The sequence below is a fragment of the Petaurus breviceps genome, unplaced genomic scaffold (genome assembly GCF_028583685.1).
Source record: "Petaurus breviceps papuanus isolate PSGF00001 unplaced genomic scaffold, PetGlider_PUasm1.0 227, whole genome shotgun sequence".
NCBI lineage: Eukaryota > Metazoa > Chordata > Mammalia > Diprotodontia > Petauridae > Petaurus > Petaurus breviceps.
In genome coordinates, this window is record NW_027185896.1 from 5,406,880 (window position 1) to 5,421,404 (window position 14,525).

Below are 14,525 nucleotides of genomic sequence, written 5' to 3' on the forward strand. Positions count from 1 at the left end.
AATATGAAATCATACAAAATAAATTTCTTGATTAGCTATGTGCTGGGGTGGGGGGAAAACAAGAAAAAGAAAGAGATAAGTTTCAATCTGCACACTGAATCAATCCATCAGTGGTATCATTTTTTCAATGAAAGTATCTAGGAAAACTGGACAGCTGTATAGCAAAAATATCCCCCCCAAAACAAACCCACAATAAACTAATTGAATAAGCAACATATTTTAAAAAGCATTTTTTAAACTAAAAGAAGAGAATTTTTAGCTATGGAATGGTGGGAAATTGATGTCAAATGAGTAAAATAAATCATAGAAAATAAAATTAGTATGATTTTTCAAAGATTATATTTGACAAGATAAAAAAATATCTTTAAAAGAAAGGAAATACATCAGTAAAAATATTTGCAGGAAATATGTTAGATTCTAACATCCAGAATCTATGCAGAATTGATAAATGTTTATTTTTTGTTTTGTTTTGTTTTGGTTTTGCTTTTTGGAAAGCAACTGAAGTTAAGTGACTTGCCCAAGGTCACATGGCTGGTTTTTGTGTTAACTGAGTTCAGATTTGAACTCAGGTCCTCCTGATTCCAGGGCCAGTGCTCTATTCACTGCGTCACCTAGCAACCCCAATAAATATTTATAAGATTGAAAATACACACTGTCTGGGGCGGCCAGGCAGCACAGCAAGTAAGAGCACCGGCTCCAGTGTCGGATGACCTGGAGATCAAATCCCAGGCTCAGACACTTAGCACCCACCCAGAAACACCTGGCCATGTAACCTTGAGCAAGTTACTTAACCCCAATTGCTTAGGGGTGGCCAAGTGGCTCAGCGAGTAAGAGCATTGGCTCCAGTGTCGGGAAGACCTGGATCGAATCCTGGGCTCAGATACTTAGCACCACACCCAGAAATAACTGGCCATATAACCTTGAGCAAGTTACTTAACCCCGATTGCTTTAAAAAAAAAAATACACACTGTCCAATAGTAGTGGTCAAAGGACATGAGCTTTTGATTTTTAAGAAGGAAACACAAACTTCTAATAACCATATAAAAAGATGACCAGATTCACTTATTAGCGAATTATAATTATTATTATGAAAATTCTACTCACTAGAATTTTAAAAATTATCAACTTCATAGTGGAAAGGTAGAGAAAAAAATACATTGTTGATGGGACTGTACACCTACACAAACATTTTGGACAGCAGTATAGCAAATACACTAAGAACTTCACAAAACGAGTTATATTTTTTGACCCAGCAATTCCATTGCTAGTTAGATCCTCAAAACATAATTAAAAAAGAAAAAATGAACTATCTATGTAAGGAAATTATATCTGTCCCATCTGTAATGGCAAAAATTTGCAAATTAACTTGTATGTTCATCAATCAAAGTATGGCTAACCAAATGAAAGGGCGATACTGAAGTCTTCCTGTGCTCCTGTTTGCAGATGGCATTGTCCCGATTGCATCAAGCCCCAGAATGTTTCAGAGCCAATCCATAATCACTCAAAGAAATTTGACCTAAGCATCCACAGAGAAAAAACAGGTGGATGAAAAATGCTTAGTTTAGATTATGATATACCACTGGATGGACAACCAGTTGAGCTGGTCTATGAGTGTATGTTATCCTGGATTAACACTGCAAATGAGTAATGAGTTAGGCCCAGAATTGAACAGAAGAGGAAAGCAGGGTAGATTGCTTTTGAGAAACTGCACAATGTTTTTTAAAGATCCCAAGCTTCTTCTTGAAACAAAAGCCTATCTTGTAAAAAATACTATTTGGGGGATGACAGGATTCATGGAATTCCACAAACTCCAGAACGAAAATTTTTCAACTCACCTATAGGGCAATGAATAAATTGATGGTGGAAGAGAGCAGATTGCAACACAGTACCAGTGACAAATTGCAGAAGAAAAGTGGGGGATGGTCACCGAGAGATGTGTGTATTATATGACTAAAAGATGGTAGTTAAGTCACTTGGGGAAGGGAAAGATAAGCAATGGACAAGATGTGTGTTCTGTATTCAAGCAATGGGAAGAGATCTAGAGATATCCCCCTGCGTATTGGGGGAGTTATATGAGGACAGAGACAAGAAGAACCCAGGAGGAGCCAGTGTGGATGCATGATGCCACCCCCTGGTGGGGGCAGGGTGAAGTGCCGATATCAAGGAGAGTCCAGAGCCATCAAAATGGAGTAGTATGATTACATATAATATAAATATAAATAAAACGAGGTGACACCAGCAAAAGAGATAAATGTGAAAGAAATCTGGAAAGACCTTTAGGAAGTAATACAAAGTGAAATCGGCAGAAGCAAAATTGCAAATACTTTGACTGTTACTATATACATAATTAAAAAAAAATATTGTGGAACTTCAGACAGATCCAGAAAGGGACACAAGATTCCACAAGGGAAATAATAATAATAATAACAACCACAACTAATGTTTATATAGAACCTACTATATGCTAAGCCCTGAGCTAAGAGCTTTATAACTAATAATAATAATCATTTAAATAACTCACTAGTTATTTAATTATTTATTAAATTAATTGGTTATTCAATTAATTAGTTATTAAATAACAGCACCAGGCACTGTGCTGAGCAGTGAACCTGGGGAAGGGGATGCTATTATTATCCCCATGTATGTCAGAAACCATCAAGGTCAAATGAGAAAAGAGGACGCCATGACAGGATGCATTTCAATAAAGGATGAAGGGTGACCTAAGACATCCCGGGCTAGAGGGTCTGGAGGGCGCCTGCCCTGCTGCTCAGCTCTCATCACAACAGACTTCAGGGAGCCTTGGCACCAGATGCCCTCCTGCCCTGCCTCTACTTACTTAACCAGACCAGCTGTCTTGCCCTGGGACACAGCTTTCTCATACTGTTTTTTGGCAACTTCTTTTTCCTTTATGTTTCCAGGATAGGTGACGCCATCGATTGTCCTGTTGGGAAGAAGATGTGCTGCAGTCAAGGTCCACTCTTGCCTTCCAGCGTCCAGGGCCTTAAGCCCCTGATGCTTTCGGCTATCACTTCTTCTTAGAAAAAGATGGTACCCTTCTTTTGTTACAGAGGAGGAAGGACATGGAACACAATGCTTCAACACATTTTCACTTCTTTTTCTAGTTCATAAAAGAGCCCATTAGTCAGTTGTTAACTCTGCTTTATTTTTTTTAACTTGACTGACTTCATTCCACCTGTCCTGAAGAATCCCTGAGCCATCATTTAGTTGTATTAAAGCAAGAGAGTCTTTCCCATGACCTGTTGTGCCCCCTAAGAAGCTACAAGGGATCAATGAGATGATTGATGTAAGGGATCTTCAGAATAGTTTTGTATTATCCAAATGGCTGATAGAATTTCTTTTTTTTTCTTTTCTTTCTTTTTTTGGAGGCAAACAGGGCTAAGTGACTTGCCCAGGGTCACAACTCACAGAATTTCTATAATTTCCCAACTTCCCACCTAGGTGTCCTGGTTTTGCTTCTTTAGAAAGAATTGGGGGTCCCTAGAGGAAGCAAAATCAAGTACCCAAAGGGCTTGGCTGTACACTCAGCACTAGTTGTAAAATAGAGTCCCCATATGGACAGGTGTGCCGGTCTCCAAATACACCAAGAGTCCACCCAAACAACCAAAGTCCAAGGAAAATAATTCTACTGGATTCAGTATCTTTATCCATTCTTTCCTCCTTCCTTCTAGGCTCAAAGAATGAGAGGCTCTGCCCCTTTCCAGAGGCTCACTCACCATTCACTGGTACCCATGATCCTGTGCCCTCCTGTCTCCTCTAGGAACTTGTTGCATCATTCATCACCTCTCTATCATTTTCATTCCCTCTTTCTAGTCCTTCCTCTCTCTCCAGGGTCCTTCCACTCTGCCTATAAACACAGGCTCCATCCTGAATAACAAAAAACAACCCCCCCCTAAAAATCTTCCTTAGACCCTGCTATCTTATCTCCCCCCCCTTAAACCCTGCTATTTTATATCCCCCCCTTCACTACTTTTAGAAAGTGTTTCTTATACTGACTGCCTTCACCTCCTCACCACACACACTTTTCCCCCAATCAATTAATTAAATGGCTCTGCTCAGTCTTCTCTTTCCTTGCCCACTTGATAGCTTTTGACATTATTGACCATGCCCTATTTCTTGATACCCTCTCCTCCCTAGGCTTCTATGACACTCCTTTCTCCTGGTTCTCCTCCTACCTACCTGACTACTTCTCTCTGTCTATTTTGATGGATCATCATTCATCTCACACCCCTAACTGTGGAAGTCTTCCAGGCTTCTGTCTAAAAGATTCCATTTCCCTGAGGACCCCAATTTTAGTTTTTATTACTCTTTGTTGCAACCACCTCTGTGTGTGTATGACACATGCATTGGGTATCTACTCAGCTCACTGCTGTAGACCAGGGTTGAGGAGAATGACGAGAGTCAAGGAAACAGAAACTGACTTATCGTGCCCCAGGGAACCCCCAATATGAGGTGGAGACATGGCATATGGCCTCTTAGTCTAAGGAAGAAGCCATGATCTTGTCTTCAAAGTTCTCTCTTACTTCTAGAGGTCCCTAATCTCCTGTCTAAGGGTGGGCTTATAAGATGCGCTGAACAAAGACCCTTTAATTTGATGCACAAGCAAATAGAGAAGACAGTAAAAAAAAAAAATCCCTTAGGAGATGATGTAAAGTAATGTAGTTGTCCTAAGCTCCAGTGACACTAAGGGGTTCAGAGCCAAGCCAAGTATGGCAGGACAAGGGTAGGTCAGTCTGATCAATCAAAGAGAGCATGGAGAAAGCTCCTCGAAAAGTGAGTGGCAGCCAACAGATACGTACATGGTGAAGTTGGTGATGAAAGCTGTCTTGGGCAGCTCCACATCGAAGAAGACCTCCTTCGCAGTGTCTGCACGGTTGACAGCCCTCGTCGTGACCACATTGTGGGCAAAGCGGGAGGTCACTTTGCAGTTTATCTTGGTGCTATATATTTCAATGCCATTCACAACCTGCTCAGGGAGAGATGAAGAAAGAACAGTAAGACTGAGCCATCACATCACCTAGGAAATGCTTAACAAATACTTTCTCACTCATTTATCCGTTCAGGAGCCAGAATGGGAGCTGGGATTCGATAATACTTAACAAATCCTAATTAAGTACCTACTCTGAACAGATCTCTGCAGTAAGTAATGGGGGAGTTACCATGCCCTCAGGTAGCTTATGGTTTAGTAGGACAAGACACCGTCACAGATAAAACTAATACTTAATAGGGGCAGCTGGGTGGCACAGTGAATAGAGCACTGGCCCTGGAGTCAGAAGGACCTGAGTTCAAATCCGGCCTCAGACATTTGACACCAGCTGTGTGACCTTGGGCAAGTCACTTAACCCCAGTTGCCTTGCGTTCCCCCCTCCAAAAGAACCCAAAAACCTAATACTTAGTAATACAGAAGTGTACCAGAGAAATACAAATAGTGCTATGCTGAGACCAAAGGGAAAAGTTATTACTGGCCAGAGGATTAGGGAAGGCTTTCTGGAGGAGGTGGCATTTGAACTGGGCTTTAAAAAATGAGCAGTAATTCAACAGTAGAGAAAGGGAGGGCAGGCATTCTGGGCAAATGGAACATCATGATCTCATGATGGCAGGGAGGCAGGAGACTTCAGGGTGTGTTTGGAGGGCAGAGAGCTGTCTAGTTCGGCTCAAACCTAGAGTGTATGAAGGTGAAGGGGAGCAATAGGAGATAAGGTTAGAAGGTGGTACCAGGTTGGAGAGGGCCCTGAAAGCCGAGCTAAGACATCTGAAGCGAACAGAGAGTTATTAAAGAGTTTGCTCTTTTGGGTAGACCCAAATTGAAGCTCTTTTAGGGATAGTAGAGAACAACCAAAAAGGGCACAGCGCTATCTTTCAGGATGTCAAACCTCCAAAGGTTGGCACCAAGCCCTACAAATGCCCTATTTCTCTCTAACCCAATATGGGTCTGACAGCCAGCAGTCTGTCCATACTCTTCTTGGACCCTTTCATGGTTTCACCCTAGACTTCCCTCCCATAGGCCCAGTCCCCAGGAGATGAAGTCTGGTTGAGAACTTCAGGGCCCAGTAAAAGCAATATTCCTTCCCTAAATCATCCTAAGAACCTCATCCTTTAGGGCCCAGTTCCCTTTCTCTGAGAAATCTTCCCAGAATGTCCCAAGCAAGTATAGCTTACATCCCTCCTCTGATGCTTAGATAATGATCATGATGATGATGATGATGGTGCTTTAGAATTTACAAGACCTTTCACAAATATTAGCTCTTTTCATCTCATACCCTACTTTGTGCCTTGAGCTAACCCTTCCAAGGTGAGATTTATCCTTCCAACTAGACTAGGAGCTCCCTGAGCTCAGGAGTTTTGTCTTATTATTCTTTGTGTCCCCAGGACACTCACTGGATGGATGGATGGATGGATGGATGGATGGATGGATGGATGATGAGAACCAGTCATAGGCTAATAGAATTTAAAACTGAAAGAGGTCTTAGAGATCAACTAATCCAAACATTTTTTTATATATGAAAGTGAGATCTAGGAAGGGAAGGGGCTTTCTAAAAGTCCTGTGTGGGGTCAGTAGTTAATTATTGGATATTGTTACACGGCAGGGCCCTGCTGGGTTTGTGTAGTACGTATGATCCATGCTAGAATCCTACGTAGGACTCTACTGTGCAATGTGTGATTATTGTCATCCGTGAGGCCCCAACATTTCATACGTGCTGCCCTAAGGTAGCACTCTGTATACTGTACCTTTGGCAATTGAGTAACCTTTCCCCAAAGTGATGAAAGCACTTACCGTATCTGGGAGGCTCCGCTTCTGTGAAAACAGAAATAGACAAAAATTTGGTCAAGGAGAGACCAAAGGTGACTTTTCTTAGACTCATCTCAGAGCTGGATCCTGGGGGGGGGGGGGAGGGTGGCTTGAGAAGCAAGTGATGTCCTAAGCCCAGACCCAGGGCCTCTCATAAAACTGTAAATAGATATGTTTGTGCCTTAGGATAGGGAGGCTTACCTTAGGTCCAGTTTCATATAGGAAGAGGAAATTTGCCCTGGAACACCTCAGAGTCTCTCTGATACTAGCACAGAAGAACTGGCAGCTGCTGAGGATTGTGGGGGTGAGGGGGCTGGGGATGTGACCACCAGAGAAAGAAAAGGATTGCAAGCTGGGGAACATGCAGTAAATACCTTAGGGATTCATCGCCTGCCTAGCCAAAGACCTACCAGCACTGGGACAGATGCTTTTTCGTTGCCAAACCTTAAGCATATTCCAGATCTCAGAAAGCAGAGGTTCTTGACTCACCCTGATGTTCCAGAGAGGGTTTATCAAAAAGTGAGAGGTCCCCAGGCCAGAGAGCAGGATCAGGGAGATGTACAGCCTGATTGTGACAGCCATGATGAAGGTTTAAGCTGCCACTAGGGCAATCACCTCCTGATATGGGAATCTGCTATTTGCCTAAAGTCAATCAGTAACATGTTAGGCAGCCAGCCCAGTGAACCCTCCCTGGGCAGGGAATGGGAAAAGTGGCAATCCCACATATCCTGGAAATGGAGCTTTTGGGGTGTGATACTGACTACCACCAGGTAGGAAGTATTGCAACTTGATTTTGTGGTAAAATATTCCTCCACCAAAAAAAAAGTAGATGAATAATGGAGTTATAATTAGGATGTGGGATTTAGAGGGCACTAAAAATATTTGCTAACCACAGTGTAAAAAACAGAGCTTAGCATCTAGTAAAAGAGAATTAGTTTAAAAAGGAAGCTGCAATTCCAAGCTTCACTCATCATGGCATCCCAAGGGATGGTCCCACCCTCCTTGGCCCCACTCACTTTCTCCTCATCCCCTCTGTGGGGTCTACTCCTGATGATATGTCCTAGAGGCTCTGCTGGCATCCTGGCTTGAGTCTCTGTGTTGTGCAGTTTGTCCCAGGTATACTTTGTGCAGCCCCAGGTACAAAAATAGTAACTTTATACCTCTACTGAAAAGTGGTATGTAAAGCATATAGGCAACTTAACAGACATATAAAAGACCAAAAGCCATCCTCCAACAGATCAGAGATCAAAGGATATGACCGAATATTTCTCAAAAGAATAATTGCAAACTATTAACTCTAGGAAAACGTGTTCTAAATCTTTTATAAGAGAAACACATCAAAATAACCACAAAGTTTCACCTTACATCCCAGAAATGGTCAAAGATGTTAAAAGATGGGAATAGTCACTTTTTAAGGGATTTTGGGAAGAGGATCACACTAATGCATTGTTGGTGGAGCTGTGAATCAGTATCACCATTTTGGAAAGCAATTTGGAATTATGCAAATAAAGGGACTAAAATGTCCATACCCTTTGACCCAGAGATCCCATTACTAGGCTCATATTCCAAAGAGATCATTGATAAGAAGAATGTCCCCTTATAAATCAAAATATTTATGAGTCCTTTTTGTGATAGCAAAGAATTGGAAACAAAAGTAGATACCTATTGTTTGAGGAATTACTAAACAGATTGTGGTGAATGAATGTAATCAATTATTATTTGTTGTAAGAAATGATGAATTTGTGAATAAAGAAATACATGGAAAGATCTGAACTGATAGGGAGTGAATTAAAGAAAAACAAGAAAATAATATATACAATGACTAAGCAATGTAAATAAAGAAAACAGCCACACACACACACACACACACACACACAATCAGAAGTGAATGTTGCAAAACTATGAAGAACAAACATGGCTTGAAAGAAGAGATATGAGAAAATCCTCCAGCCCACCCTTTTGCAAAGGTGAGAGTTCCATAACTGAGGTAGAGAATCTCAAACTTTTTCAATGTGTCAACCACATATGCTGACTTTTTTTTCCTCTTTATTTTTGTCTTTAAAAATATCTGTTATATGGGATGGGAAGTGGAGGAAGAAGGATATAGGGGGAAATATGGTGATATAATCAACAAACTTATGAATAATAAAAGATTTAAATGAATACTCCAAGGTTTCACCTAACACCAAGCATATTAACAAAGATGACAAGATCATAACAGTCAATGTTGGAGGGGTTGTGGAAAGAGGACCACAAATGTACTGTGATTGAAGACATGAATTGGAAAGTAATTTGAAATTGTTCAAATAAAGAAACTAAACTATGCATACCCTTTGACCCAAATATTCTACTCCATGGAGGTAAATGACAAGAAGAAAGATCCTATATACACCAACATATTTATAGCAGCCCTTTTGGTGGCAACAAAAGAACTGGAAACAAAGTAGATGTCCATCAATTAGGGAAAGGCTAAATAAGTTGAAGTACATAAATGTAACGGGATGTTTCTGTGCTGTAAGAAACATTGAATATGATAAAATCAGAGAATCCAGGGAAGATTTATATGAGCTGAAGCAGAAGGAAATAAGTCAGACTAGGAAAACTATATCCATAATACAATGACTACAATGACATAAATGGAAACAACAACCCCAAAACAATCAAAAGAGAATGCTGAGAAACTGTAATAATCAAGTATGGCCTCAAAAAAAGAGTATGAAAAGGCATCTTCCCTCCTCTTCTTCTGTGGAGAGGTTGGTTGTGGGGGCAGGCATATGTGTGAAACCTTGCAAATAATGTCGGACTTGTTTTAGTCTGTCTGAACTGATTTTTTCTTCTTTGTGATAAGAGGTTGTTGGGGAGGGGGGAATAATTGGATTTTTTTAAAATGATCCTATACAGGAGTTATAACAATTAAACAATTAAAATGGAAATTGAACACGGCATCTGAAATATTGGGAAAATAAGGAAGAACAACCGGACCACTGCAGGAAAGATAGTGAGATTTTTAATATGCAAATATATATTGTCAACTCCTGAACTGGGGACATGGTCATGATAACAAGGTTAATTAACAAGCTTTATCTTTGTTATTACTGTTACAGCTGACATCTAGTACATTGAAGTTTGCAAAAATGCTTTATCAACTCATGTGAAGCTTATAATAGTCCAATGAGGTAGATAATATGGGTCTTGTTATTTCCATTTTCCAGATGAAAAAACTAAGGCCCAGATAGAATAAGTGACTTGTCTAAGGTAGCACAGCTAGTACATATCAGCAAAGTGTCCCCATCCCCCAGCAAGCCTATGAGGAAGGCAATATAAATAAAATATAAAACTGTTCCTCAGAGCAGAGCTATAACTTGGTGATATCTCAGTGACTTGCCCAAGGTCACATGAATTTAGTATAAGAGCTCGGGTTGAACTCCAAGTCTCCTAACTATAGGATCAATGGGTTTTCTGCACATAGTACTAGATCTCCACTGCATAGGATAGGTGGTGTAGAACTCAGATGGAATGATGATGCCAGGGAGCGGAAATAGGTTGAGTTGAGATTTTTTTAGGAAAAGGCAGACAAAAAGAGGGAGACTCAGAATGACATGGCACCAAGTGGCAGCACTTGGGGGAGAGACCAAGAATGGGAGAAGCCAATAGAGAGGATAAAAGGTTTTCAGAAGAGGCCTTAGTTTTGACCAGAAACTAGGGAAGGTGGATCCGGAGCCCAAAGAGGAATGGACCCCCAAATCAAAAGGAAACTGAAGGCACAGTTCAGGAGAGAGAGTTTGGGGCTGGGAGCTAGAAGAACTGAATTTGAATTTAGTCTTTGCTACTAATTGTGTAACTCTAGACAAGTCTTTTCCCCAACCTGGGCTTCAGTTTCTCCCTCTGTAAAATGAGGGAGGCCCCCTAGATAATCTTTAAGGTACTCTCAGCTCTGTTACTCTGTGATTCTAAGGCCAGAAAACAGGATGCTCCTAGTTGGGCATCTTGGGTTTGGGTTTTTTTTGGGAAGACAGGAAGCAGGGTGGAACACAGATGCCAGGAGCTGGGTTATGTTGTTCAGGAAGAAGGAGTGGTTGTTTTCCCAGAGCATGAGGGAACAAAAGGCCAAATCTAATTTCTGGATGGGATTCAAGGTCACCTTTCTGTTTTTAATGTAGCACAGAAGCATTACTATGGTCAGAGCAACATTGAAGGGGACAGGGTTGGCCTTCAGCAGATCTGGGAGGTTAGAGTTCAGTTTATCCAGGCTCCCAGTTCTAAGTTCTTTTCTCTCCTAATTGTGGCCAAAGTTCCTAAGGCTCTACCACTTACCAGCTATCTGCCTCTGGACAACTTACAACTTCTTTGAGGTTCAGTTTTCTCAGCTGCAAAATGGAGATAATAATTTGAAGTACTAATTCATAGAGTTATCATGAGGAAAGTGCTTTTGAAACTTTAAAGTGTTATAGAAATGTGAGTTATCATCAATATCATCATCACCATGGGACCTCCAATATTTGATCCTCTCCTCACCATCACAAAAAATAGAAATGAAGTCATCTTCTTGACCTTCACAAAGGATCTGAAACTCCTTCAGGGATGGGAGTGAATGATGAAGGATTTTTCTAAACAGAGTTTATATTTATTCTTGAATTGACATGGAAGCACTATAATTTATTGAATAGTGAGTGACATGGTCAGACCTGTACTTGAAGAAAAATCACTTTGGCAGGTGTGTGGAAGATGCAGTGGAGATGAGAGAGACCCTGGAGCAGGGTCTCCTTTGGGTATCCCAAATGGAATTACAGTCATGAGATCTTGGGGCCAAGTCTAGTCCAACCTCCCACGCCATGTAGCAATCCCATTCACAGATCACCTGATCTGAGGCTATTCGGTCTCTGAACACTCCTAGTAGTAGGGAGCTTACTCCCCAGGCAACCTATCCAGTTTCTGGGTAGCACTTCCCACACTCTATAATCCGGCCAGAGCTTCTCTCTGTCACATACACATAGCACTCCATCTCATGTATCCATGTCTTTTCCCTCATTGTCTCCCATTCTTGAAGTCTGCTGCCCTGTCACCTCCACTTCATAAAATTCCCTCTCTTCCTTCAAGGTGACTCAAGCATCATGTCCTACATAAAGCCTGTCTTGATTCCCCTCAATTGTTAGCACCCTCCTTCTCTAATTACCTTGGCACATAGTAAATGCTTAATCAATGCTCATTGTTCGATTAGATTCATAGACTCAGAGTGTGAGATCTGAAAAGAACCTTAGAGATCATGTAGTCTGACTTCTCCATTTAACAAAGAGTAAAACTGAGGCTCAAAGATAGAAACGGACTTTTCCCCAAGGACATAGTAGGTGAGTTGAGAACCGAGAGCCCACTTCTGACTCCCTTTCCACTGTTCTTTTTGCCACACCACACTGATCCTTTGAGGCCAGCTTCCTTCCAGCCCTAGCTGTATACATCTGCCTTAAATGACCTCTCTCTTAGAGGCCCATTTACAGGGGTATTATCTTTATATTGTAAAACATGATCTTTTGAAACATCTTTTAAAGTGTTTTGTTTTGTAAACTCGAACAGTCTTTAATCATCAACTTTCCTGGCAAGTTCAAGTATTTTCTTCTGTTGGCATGTGTGAGAAGAGAGAAGATTTTTGTTAGTCTAAATATAGTGTAAAGGGATTAGCCAGGGGAGTCTCGGATTTGAAGAATCTTTGTGTACAGTTGGGAAAGAAACTTCCCATGAAGGGCGTAGGCATGCCTGTTATTGCTTTGTTGAGAGGTCAGGGGATGGCTTTGATTGGTTTATATTGATTGAATCTACCCCCAAGATAGAACTCCACAGGGCAGACTCTTGCTGGAGTAGCTAGCTCTATAAAAATAAGAGACTGTTTTTCAGCCTCTTCCCTTTTGTCTTTTGGTTGTCCAGGCAGTGAAATACCAGAATCTAATCTTCTGTCCAGAGATTTCCTGAGTAGCACCAGTATTGGCAGGTCCTTATGGCTAACCCCAAGGTAACTACAAGAGTTCAGTGGTCTAGCCTTCTAAAGTGAAAAGAGGGTTCCTTAATCAGGAAAAGTATCAACCACGTGACTCCTACAACTGGAGAACAAAGTCACAATATAGGGGTAGGGTGGAATAAGGCAAAAGATGTGACCCTTGCCACCACACACACACACACACACACACACACACACACACACACACACACACACACACACACTATTTAAGTGAGTTATTTGAATAGTATAAGTTCAGGGGAAAGGGCTGTTGCTCATTCAGCAGTCCCAAAGCAGCTTTTAGGTGGAGTGAAATATTCTGGTTCTGGCGGGTGTCATCAGGACCTTCTTAGCATCCCTGAATTATGAATGACATGACAGGATTCTGGGATGTACTACATAGGACTTGGTGGTTCTTATTTTGCAGATAAGGAATCTGAAGCACAGAGAGGTTAAGTGATTTGCCTGTGGTCGCTTGGTATCAGAAGCTGGATTTTTTTTTTTTTTTTGCTTTTTGGAGGGGGGAAGGAAGGGCAATTGGGGTTAAGTGACTTGCCCAAGGTCACACACTAGTAAGTGTTAAGTGTCTGAGGCTGGATTTGAACTCAGGTCCTCCTGACTCCAGGGCCAGTGCTCTATTCACTGCACCACCTAGCCTACCCCAGAAGCCAGATTTTAATCCAGTTCTTTCTTATTCCAAGTCCAGTGTTTTATCCAGTATCTCACACTGTTTTACAGAGGCCTTTGTTTTCTACATTTTTTGTGCAGGTGAAGTAAAGGTTATCTTCTATTCATATGCCTTTGCTACCTTGAATGGTTGTACAAGATGTGGGGACCCTTTTATCTATATCTGTGGAAACTAGATATGACTTGTATTTGGAGATTTTCCAGGAGCAAACCCTAGGTGGGGACACAATGGACAAAAAAGAGGAACTATTTTCTTTCTTTCTTTTTTTTTTTGGAGCATCCTCTTGGATCATAACCACTCCATACAGACTTTAAGCCATGGGTTCAAATAGCACTAAAGACAAGATTATTTTACTGATCTCAGTTACAAACAATAAATGCAGGCATTTATTATAGATTATTATTTATTTATAATATATAAATATTATATATTTATAATATGTAATTATATATTTATAATATGTAATTATATATTCCAGGGAGATGGAAGACAGTGACCTTGCCTCCTTAGCGATTTTTCTGGCTCAAATTCATTTGGAGAGGATATTGGGAGCGACATAAGCTTCACAAACCCACTTCTACAAAGGTATAATGGAGTTTCTTTGTAAAAACACCTTGAAATCATTTTTTTTCTAGAGACTCATTTTTGAGTGGAATTTGTTGGAATTGCATACCCATTCATGTTCCCTTGTGGCAGGGAGAATGCAATTATAGAAGAAACCATTAAAAAAGAAAAACAGGATTTAGAAATGATAGGAAAAGAGATGAGTTGCTGAACAAGTCCGATTTTCTTAAATTCTCACCATTCCCCAGACAATCAACTTTGATGGCTCTAGGAAGTTGAGGACGGTGATCCTTTGGGAGAGTAGGACCCAGGTACCTTGCCTTTCTGACTTCTGGTAGCCCTTCCATCCTCTTTCCTATCCCCTTCTTCCCTTCCTTCCAATTTTGCTATGTCTGAAGCTCTACCTTTATAGTTCCATTTATGGTTTGTCTTGGGCACTTCAGATGTCAATCTTCCCAGTCACCACTCCCCCATTCCCT

The 14,525-nt window shown here is 41.0% G+C and overlaps 1 protein-coding gene across 1 annotated transcript in view; it reads right to left on the minus strand.

Annotated features, from left to right (window-relative positions):
* Positions 1-7,498, minus strand: part of LOC138166931 (inter-alpha-trypsin inhibitor heavy chain H3-like) — a 31,843-nt gene extending 24,345 nt beyond the window's left edge. The window contains exons 1-4 of the mRNA XM_069095408.1: positions 7,298-7,498; positions 6,794-6,814; positions 4,818-4,984; positions 2,837-2,941 (exon numbers count right to left, since the gene is read on the minus strand). Of these exons, the coding sequence (XP_068951509.1) occupies positions 2,837-2,941; positions 4,818-4,984; positions 6,794-6,814; positions 7,298-7,390 (386 nt within the window). The 5' untranslated portion in view covers positions 7,391-7,498. The remainder of the gene's footprint in view (positions 1-2,836; positions 2,942-4,817; positions 4,985-6,793; positions 6,815-7,297) is intronic.
* Positions 7,499-14,525: the final 7,027 nt, after the last annotated feature.